The sequence below is a fragment of the Nipponia nippon genome, unplaced genomic scaffold, assembly GCF_047370975.1.
Source record: "Nipponia nippon isolate SJK-2023a ecotype South Korea unplaced genomic scaffold, ASM4737097v1 scaffold_28, whole genome shotgun sequence".
Taxonomy (NCBI): domain Eukaryota; kingdom Metazoa; phylum Chordata; class Aves; order Pelecaniformes; family Threskiornithidae; genus Nipponia; species Nipponia nippon.
The window spans coordinates 5,579,221-5,588,558 of NW_028262345.1; the positions used below are offsets into that span (position 1 = coordinate 5,579,221).

At 62.1% G+C, this 9,338-nt stretch overlaps 2 protein-coding genes across 4 annotated transcripts in view; one reads left to right on the forward strand and one right to left on the reverse strand.

Annotated features, from left to right (window-relative positions):
* The window catches only part of CBL (Cbl proto-oncogene), a 45,272-nt gene extending 43,416 nt beyond the window's left edge, over positions 1–1,856 (reverse strand). For 2 of the 3 annotated variants that reach the window (XR_015706051.1, XM_087763386.1), the window contains exon 1: positions 1,480–1,856. Coding sequence is in view for 2 of the 3 variants with exons in the window: in XM_087763386.1 (XP_087619512.1) it covers positions 1,480–1,626 (147 nt within the window). In the remaining variant the exon portion in view is untranslated. The remainder of the gene's footprint in view (positions 1–1,479) is intronic. The other variant, XM_087763387.1, reaches the window with a different exon arrangement.
* A 3,700-nt stretch (positions 1,857–5,556) lies between these two features.
* Positions 5,557–9,194, forward strand: DRC12 (dynein regulatory complex subunit 12 homolog). Its single transcript, XM_009460659.1, has 6 exons — positions 5,557–5,623; positions 6,380–6,445; positions 7,647–7,766; positions 8,413–8,505; positions 8,860–8,990; positions 9,066–9,194. The coding sequence occupies exons 1-6, from the start codon at positions 5,557–5,559 to the stop codon at positions 9,192–9,194; spliced, it is 606 nt and encodes a 201-aa protein (XP_009458934.1).
* Positions 9,195–9,338: the final 144 nt, after the last annotated feature.

A 9,338-nucleotide genomic window follows, 5' to 3' on the forward strand; every position in this document is an offset into this window, starting at 1 on the left:
CCCTGCTTGCTCTGCTCCCAGAGGGGAAGAAGGTGGAGGTGACACTCCCCAAGGACTGCGGGCAACTTTGGCAATGCTCTTACTCTGCACTACTTTTACAGCTCTGAACCCAGCATTATAAAATGCACTGCACATTTTAGACTCCAACATGTCAAGCCTAGCCTCAATTCTCAGAGCTGAACAGTAACAACATTGGAAGATCAATCAAAATCCCAGGAAAAATGTTAGAAGGTTTTTATTTTATGCCCACTTCTGGACGCCTATGCTCACTTACTGGGTCATTCTACAAGTAACGCTAGCATCCACCAATTCACCAGGATTTCTTAAAACAATGGATTTACCAACGCACCTAGCCAGGCTAGTAAATCAATTGCCTTACCCCATCACACCATCAGGCCAAAAGGTCTGGTGTCCTGCCCCCGGCAATGGCCATTTCCTGGCATTTTACAAGGTGGAGGAGGGGAGTGCAGCACCCCGCATAGAGGCATGGACTGGAAGATGGCCTTTCCAATCCCCGCACCACAGGTTTTTGTTGTTTAACATTAGATTTCATGCTCCTCATCTTTGTGTAGCCACGTGCATTTATTACAGAGGGTTTTATTCAGACTTTTACGGTTTTTACCAGGGTCCCAGTTTTAAGGAAAAGGCTTTGGCCTGAGCTCGGTACCGTGTCCCTCTTCATTCAGAAAGAATCATCTGAACTGCCACAAAGCAGACGCTCAGCCTCACCATCCAGTACCCACACACCAGGCTCTACCACAGGCCGAGGCTCACCTTCAGACAAGCAAATCCCGGATTCCTCCCTCCTGCAGCTACACACTAGGTGGGACCTACTGCTAACACCACCAGGATGCACCCGCAGCCCCCACCAGACCCTACCCATACCCACACCCGGCCTCTCCCCCCACCAGCACCACCAGTGCCCACCCCACCGTCTACAAGAACAGGACAGCCCAAATCCCGGATCCTCTTGAGCCGGTCTGCATCCTCCACCCCAAATCTTCCCCTCTTTCTCCAACCTCATCCCTTGCAGAGCTGCTGTCCTCCCTCCACACCTTCCAGCCTTCGCATCCCACTCCCCTCCTGCCTCCGGCCTCCCCCCCGCCGGCTCCCACGTCCTCCCCCACGGAGCGCCGCACCCCCTCCTGCGCCCATACAGCTCTCGCCCCCCACCGCAACGCCTCACCCAGCCCCACGGCTCCCTCCCGCCGGCCAACCCTGCAAACCCCTGCAGCTCCGGGCCCCGCAGAGCGCCCCCCCCGCCCCAAACCCTTCAGCCCAGCCCCATCCCGACCCCCCACAGCCCCATCCCTCGCTGATCCACTCCAGCCTCCCCCCTCCCCGGCGCCCACAGCCCCTCCACCCAGCCCCAGCGCGGAGCCCCTTTGCCCCAGCCCCACCTCAACCCCCAGGCCCCAGCCCGACCCCCGCCGCCCTCCCCGCCAGCCCAGGCCGGCCCGACGCCCCCGGCGGGCCCACCTTATCCATCAGCTTCCAGCACTTCTCCACCATCTTCTTGTCCACGGCGCCGGGCTGGTGCGGGCCGAGGTGGTGGTGGTGCGGCTGGAAGGCGTCCTTCATCAGCCCGATCAGCCCCCCGGGGCCCTTCTTCAGCGGCGCCGACATGAGGGCGGCGCGGGGGCGGGGGGCGGCCGCAAGCGCGCCCACACCCGCGCCCGGCCCGTCGCCCCCGTCCGGCAGCGGGGCCGCGGCCCTGCAGGGCAACCGGGCGTGGGGGCGCTCCCGCGGGGCGGGCAGGGCCGGGCCGGGCAGGCGGCGGCGGCGGCAGCGGCAGCCGCGGGCGGTGGCGGCGGGGGCGCCCGGCTCTAGCGCCGCTCCGCCCTCCGCCCCGGCCACGCCGCGCTCCGATTGGTGGGTCGCGCCCCCCCGCGCGCCCGGCACCGCCCGCTCCGCCGGGGAGGAGCCGGCGCCGATTGGTCGGCGCCCGCGCCCGGGGGGAGAGGGGCGAGCGGCGGCCCGGCCGCGAGGCCCCGCCCCGCCGCCACCGAGCAGGCGTGCGGCGGCGGCGAGGGCGGCGCGGCGGCCATCTTTGGTGCGGGCGGGCGGGCGGGGCGCGGTCACCATGGGAACGGCGGGGGCCGCACCGCCCCCGGGCCGGTTGCCCCGCCGGCCCCTTCCCCGGGCCCGGCCGCGCCGGCTCCGGCCGTTGCAAAACAGGGTCGGTTCCCCTTTCCAGCAGCCGGGTTCCCTTTTCTCCGAACGGCCCCAAAACGGGGAAGCGGGCGCTCGCGGGCCCCGCCGCACCGGGTTGGCAAAACGTCCCGGTCCCCAAGGGCTTCACTCGGGCCCCGGCGCCGCGCCGTCGGCGGGCAGCGGGCGGGAAGGGGGCTGAGCCCGGCCCGCGGCGGGGACAGCACCCCCCGAAACCGAGCCCTCGGCCCCGGGGCTGGCGGCCACCGCTGGGGAGAAACCGAGGCCGAGCCACCCCGGCGCGACCCGCACCGCGCCCCCGAGGGGGATGGAGGGTGCGGGGTGGAGGGTGGAGGGTGGAGGATGGACGGTGTGGGATGGAGGATGGAGGGTGAAGGGTGAAGGATGGAGGATGGAGGGAGGATGGAGGGTGCGGGATGGAGGATGGAGGGTGCGGGATGGAGGGCGCAGGGTGGAGGGTGCGGGGTCCGGGATGGAGGGCGCAGGGTGGAGGGCGAAGGATGCAGCAGCGCCCCGGGCACTGGCCCTGCTGCGAGAGCATGGCCCTCTCCCACGGCACAGCTGCCCTGTGCTGCTGGGGCTGCGCTCAGCGGCGGACGCCGAGCGGGAGCAAAGCCAGCGGCGGGGAGCTGAACCGACATCTCCTTCGCAGGGATGGACGTGGGAACAGCCAGTAGCGCTGCGGTGCGGTTGGAAGGCACCTGGCTGCTGTCGGTGTCTTTGAGGCGTCTCCCTCTGCAAAGGCAGAGGAAGGAAAAGCCCTCTGGTTACCTGCAGCAGGGCTCCAACAGGTCCCCGGGGGCAGGAGCACACATGGCCCCGCGGCAGGGGTGAGAGCAGACAGAAGAATAGGGAGAGATGGTCAATCTTTTGACAGAGCTGACAACATCAAACCTTCAGAATTGGGAAGCGTGAGCACCCAGAGACTGGGCTCAGGCCTGGAGGTTGGACAGCACAGCCTCAGCCTCGGGGAAGCTGAGGTCCGCACTGGAGATGAACCCCACAGCAGAGCTCACCCCCTTGCTTCCCCTGTGGCACCCATGCACCCACTCTGGCACCAGAGCTGGGACCCTGGGGTGCCAGGTGTGCAAAGCCACAGCAGCATGGAAAAGCCACTGCCCTGGTGCACCATCTGCACAGGAGGGATGTGCCCAGCTCTGCTGCTGCTGTTCTGCCCCTGCCAGCCCGGGGCATGGCCACAGGGCTCTGTGCTCAAGCTGCAGTGCTGCCAACAGGGAGGCTGTGCACACCGTCCCTCTCCTCCCATCCCTGCCCTGGCTGCGCACGCACATCATACATCAGCCTGCTTGTGTCACAGCAAAGCACTGCGCTGCCCCACACCACCCCGGCTCCAGCGCTGCTTTCTTCCACGAGTCTCTGCCCGGGCGCAGGGCTGTCTGTTGGCTGATGGCTCGTGATGAGTTCCTGCGTAGCACATGGCTTGCTGAGCTGTGGCATCAGATGAGTAGGACAGCGGGAAGCAGTGTGCAGCACTGGCTATAGCAAGGGAGCCCTGCATAGATTGGTTGTAAAACGCTCTGTCTTGATTTTACTACCTTTGGTAAAGCTTGGTAAATATTTCTGGGACAGGCAGCTCCTTGTCTGGCTTTAATTACCTGGGCAAATTTTCCTAAGGATTATATTGACCTCAAATATGTCAACATTTATTGAGGCCGTGTTCCTGAGGCTTTTCCCATTAGATGCTAATGGATTCTGGCTAATAATCAAGCCGGATTGACCACCAGAGGGTGCCCTGGCCAGCTCCAGGATACCACAAGTACCTGGGGAGAGGGCTGGGGAGGGTTACACCAGCTTTGTGGAGCCAAATATAAAAATCACCATGGCCCCAATCCAAAGAGATCAGGGAACATGCTTGAGCAATTGCATTCCTAACTATCTGCTTCTCTGGGCATGATTCACTCCAAGTCATGGCTGTATTTACGTGTGAGACTTCAAGCAAAGGTTGCTTTCTCTTGGGACTGTTCCCTCCCTGGAGGAAAGAGGAGTCCAGCACCCCTCTGCAGGGGTCCCATTTGCTTCTGTCCCTCAGGCCCCTGCCAGGGCCGGGGCCATGCTCAGCACAGTGGTCACTTGCCAATGCTGCACCGGAAAGCCACGTCACGCTGGGTGTTTTGAAATCGCTTCCCTCCAGCCTGGCAGCTGGCAGCCGAGAGTGCGTCCGGATGCCTGGGTGCCTCTGGCCGCCCGCGTGCATCTCGTGTGGTTGTGGGTCAGAGCAGTATCTAGGTCCCTTGCTGGTCCTGCCAGCCAAAGCTGGGTGTAAGCATGTGGTCCCCAACCCTTCTGTGCCCCACGCTGCCTGCCAGCCCACTGCCAGGCCCACGCACACCCCTCTGATTGCTCAGCTCTGCGTGGCTGGGCAGTGGTTTCAGATGCGTGTGCATGGGTGTGTACAAGGTGCACACCAGCTTCTGTGCCTGCACGTCTGCACAGGAGAACGGCCCTCACCGTCCTCCCTGGCCCAGGCCCAGCTCTCCTGGCTCTCCACACCCAGCCTGCCGCCCTGCCAGCTCCCCAACAGGACTGCGTGTCCCTGCCGGGCGTCCCCGGGTTGCCCTGGCAGCAGATGGCCCTGCAGCCTCCCCACGCACCAGCTCCCTGCTCCTGCTGCCTGCCTGGCTCCTGCTGCCCTGCCCACGCAACAAAGTCCGCGCCCTACTGAAAAACTGCAGTGCACCCAGGAATCCCCTGCTCACTCCCAGGTATTTGGGGTTAATCACATCCTGAGCAGAAACAGCAGTTTAAAATCCTCTCCCTTCCTTCCTCTCCTGTTTTATAAAGAAGATCCAAATCCAGCCGCAGTCCCCAGGGCAAAACTCACAGCGCTGAGCGGGAGGGTGTGCCGGTGGGGAGAGCCAGGGCAGGAAGGGAGGAAGATGTTGGGCTCATTTCTGGGACTGCCGCTCTGGGATGTGAGCAGGACGAGGTCCAGCCTACCTGATCAGAGCGGTGTTCTGCAATCCTGACCCGTTCAAACATGCCCAGTTCAGTGCTGGGGAGTGAGGCCAGCTTTGGACCACCCCAGTGCTGCACTGGGCACAGGGCGCATTCAATCCACACCTCTGTCGCAGGAATGAGATGTTCAGCTGCTGCAAGGCGGAGGTGGGTTTTGGGCCAGATAGCAAACTGCCTTCATTGCAGACAGTTGCTACAACAGCGAGGATTAGCTTGAAGGCAGCTGCTGCATCTTGAGGGACTGAGGTCCGTGCTGGCAGCCAGGACAGCTGCTGGCAGGACAGCCATCCTGGTTGAGGCACAGCAGCTCCACATGTCTGGAGTCCACTGCCTCCCCTTTCTCCCCCAAAAGTCCAGTACGTGATCACCAGTTGCTGAGAGGGAGCACTGGTATCACTTTGCAGGAGGATGCCTCCAAAGAGCAAAGGGAAAGCGACAAAAGGAGTGAAGCAGCAGCAGAAGAGAAACATAGCGGGTGAGTCTGGGGTCTTGTCTCCCTCCAGCCAGCAGGAATGTGCTTCTCCTGTCCCTCCCCTGCTGCTTCCCAGCCCCAGCGAGGGCAGGCATCGTGGGGGTTCCTGGAAGAGGGAGCTGGGAGCAATGGGGCGAAGGATTGCACCGGGGCCCCATGGGACAGCCTGGCTGCAGCTCTTGCATCTCCCCCGGCCCTGCTCACCTTGTGCCAGGGCAGCAGCACAGTTATGCCTGATGATACACAGGAGACAGGGCGGTCCAGGGCCCTGCCCAAAGCACCCTGCATCCCACTGCACCCTCCAGCCCAGCAGGATCCAGGGGGGAGGTCAAAGAGGGTGGCTCTGCCAGGCCCCAGCCTCTCCTATGCACCTCTGAAAGTGGAAGCATGCACCAGGCTAGAAGAATGTCTCAGGTGGGGTTTTGCAAGGGGTCCCCGAGCGTCTATGCACTGTGGCTACTGCCCCATCTTCACTGTAAATCCCAGCCCTCAGTCCCAATGAGAGTGCATCTCTCCAGGGCAGCCGCTTCAAGTAAAACCGGCTACACCTTGACTCTGTCTGACAGGTGTTTGCACAAATGCAGCCCTGGTGCCCTGCCTGTGTTTGAGCTGGAGGTGTGTCCCAGCCAAGATTTCCTGCGGCGAACATCCCAAGGCAGGCTTCCCCTGGGCCATTTGACAGCCCTTGGTATCCCTGGGCCAAGCCCCTTTAAAGAGATGCTCTTCACTCTATCCCTTCCTTCTTCCCTCTGGCTGCAGAAAGCCAAGCTGAAGAGAAGTACAGGAAAGCAGCACTGGAGGTTGACATGCCAAAAGAGCACCTGGGTAAGGCTGGGAGGAGGCAGGGGTTGGGGCAAGCAAGGGATGCCCGCTGACCTGCATGTACTTCTTAGATACTAGCCCTTTCCAGTGGCAAGTCACGCCAGAGGATGGCACACAGCCTGCCTTGCATGTGGGCTCCAGCCCCAGGGGCTGCCTGCACTGTCCCAAGAGTCCCTGGTGTGCAGCACAGCAGCTGCTTGCAGAGGCCAGCCATGCTGCAGAGAGGGCAGAGAAAAAGAGGAGCAATGAGGAAAGCAGATGGGAGGGGGTAGGGATGCTGCAGTGGGGCACCCCCCTGGAAGTGCTTTCCCAGCATGGTGCTGGGCTGAAACAAAGGGGAGGTTTCTCTCTATGAATCATAGAATCATTTAGGTTGGAAAAGACCTTTAAGATCAAGTCCAACCATTAACCCAGCACTGCCAAGCCCACCACTAAACCATGTCCCTAAGCACCACATCTACACGTCTTTTAAATACCTCCAGGGATGGGGACTCAACCCCTTCCCTGGGCAGCCTGTGCCAGGGCCTGACTGCCCTTTCGGTGAAGAAATTTTTCCTAATATCCAACCTAAACCTGCCCTGGCGCAACTTGAGGCCATTTCCCCTTGTCCTATTGCTCGTTCCTTGGGAGAAGAGACCGACCCCCCCGGCTCCAGCCTCCTTTCAGGCCGTTGCAGAGAGCGATGAGGGCTCCCCTCAGCTTCCTCTTCTCCAGGCTGAGCCCCCCCAGCTCCCCCAGCCGCTCCTCCCCAGCCTTGTGTTCCAGCCCCTGCCCCAGCCTCGCTGCCCTGCTCTGGCCACGCTCCAGCCCCTCCATGGCCTTCTTGGGGTGAGGGGCCCAACGCTGAGCACAGGATTCGAGGGGCGGCCTCACCAGTGCCGAGTACAGGGGGACAATCGCTTCCCTAGTCCTGCTGGCCACACTATTCCTGATACAATGAGATTCGCTCTGGTTCAGGCAGGGCTTGGGGGCAGGCATGGGCTGGGAAGGTGTCCACATCCCCCTGGCTTTGGGAGCAGAGAAAAGCTAGGAATAAGTCACTGCTGAGCGAAGGTACAGAGGAGGTACTGGGCAGGGAACAGCCACCCAGTATGGTCTGGATGGTGCCCTTTGGCTGCCTGTGCTCAGGTCAGGGTCATGGTGTGGGTCACCTGTCAGGAAGCACGTTGTCCCCATGGCAGTCCCGTGCATCTCTAGCTCACAGTTCCCTGGAGGGACATGACCTGGCAGGGAAAAGCTGACAATGAAGGGCTCAAGCAGAAGCTGTGGGACCTGGAGAAGCTGCTGGAGCAGGCACGAGAAGACAAGCGAGACATGCATGAAGGTGAGGGCAGAGGCGGGAGGGGGCAATGGGACAGATGCAGGGACCCCATGCCTTGGTGCTGCTGGGGGGAAGCCAGCCAAGCTTACCCCACCTCTCCCTTTGGCCTTGACTACTCAGCCCCAAGCCACCCTGCCGTTGGCTAGCCCTGCTCCTTCCCATGCTGTCAGCATGCAAAGGCTCTGGACACGGACTCGTTGCACCCCAGGTGCCCGCACAGGCAGAGGAGACCCCAGAGGCAGAGACTTCCCTGTCTGCAAAAGTCATTGCCTTGCCATTTCCGTTAGCATTCAAGAAGGAGATGATTTTAACAGAGGTAAAACCTCAGCCAGAGGTTTGCGGTCTTTGCCACATGCAAAACTCCGTGCTCGTTTTCACTCTCCCACGCTCAACAGAGAGGCAAAACTTCCCCTCCAGGGCTCCCTCCTGCCTGCCCCCTCCCCGCCCCCGGCGTTGTCACAGCCCTGCCAGGAGGGAGAAGGTGCACCCACGGCTGCTTCTGATGCGTCACCCTGCAAGGGGAGCCCTCAGGTCAGGCCTTGCTGGAGCCCCTGCCTGGATCAGGTGCTGGGATCCGAGCACAAGGACTGACTGCTTGTCCCTCCTGTAGTCACCGTGTTTGTTCCCTTCTCCCCTCCCTGGCTCCCAGAAATGACCCGGCAATACCAGGAGCTGCAGAAGCAGACAGCAGCCCACAGCCAGTGCTTGGAGGCGAAGGTGAAGAGCCTACAGGAGCAGCTTGGTATGGCTCCCCGGCATGCCTGCCCCTCGCCGGTGGTGGGGATGGGGTTTGCTCCAGGACGGCGCTTGCGGAGAACAAGGGGAGCTGGGAGTCATTCACCCTGTGCTGTCAGCACGGCAGCAGCTGAAGGCAAAGCCTGACCCAGTGCATCCCCGACCTTGGGAGATGGTGACTGCAAAGGGGATGCTGTGATCCCACCCCGGTCCCAGAGCTCTCTGCCACGCTGGGGATGAGGGGGATTGGGCAGGGGCTGTGCCGCACACTGCCCATACTCTCCCATCCACTGGTCACACAGTGCCAGGCTCTTGTGCCCACGTGCCCAGTGTCCCCTGCCTCTGTCCCCACACCCCACAGCCAGTAGGCTCCAGGAGAGCCAGCAGACCCAGGAGACTGCCACCCAGGCACTAGCAGAGAGGGACAGGACCATCGCCCAGCTGCAGGGCAGGCTCGATGCCATGGAGAGGGAGTATGAGAAGATCCGCCACGTGAGTGGGGACGTGGCTGCGGGTGACTCCTCCCGGCAGTGCAGTCCCCCTCCTCACCATCCTCTTTCCCACCAGGGTAGCCTGGACCTTGTGCTGGCCAAGATGGCAGAGGCCAGCCAGCACCGGGAAAAGGTAAGAACGACCATCGCCGTGGAGCACAAGGAGCACCTACAGGAGTTCAGCCTCAGTCCCCTGGATATATAGCCCCCTGAGGACCCCTGGGACAGGACAGGCTCTCAGCCCCCCTACCTCCCCATCAGCACACTTGGACAGCTTCCCACATCCACTGCCCAACACCCCAGCTGCCCTGGGCAAGGGAAGAGAAGATGGATCCTGTCTGGCCCTGGG

What these genes read in the sequence shown, in the direction of transcription:
- DRC12 (XM_009460659.1), top strand. Translation starts at nt 5,557, where the DNA reads ATGCCTCCAAAGAGCAAAGGGAAAGCGACAAAAGGAGTGAAGCAGCAG. An exon ending in CAAGCGAGACATGCATGAAG is followed by an intron (nt 7,767 to 8,412) that starts GTGAGGGCAGAG and finishes CCTGGCTCCCAG; the next exon opens with AAATGACCCGGCAATACCAG. An exon ending in AGTATGAGAAGATCCGCCAC is followed by an intron (nt 8,991 to 9,065) that starts GTGAGTGGGGAC and finishes CTTTCCCACCAG; the next exon opens with GGTAGCCTGGACCTTGTGCT.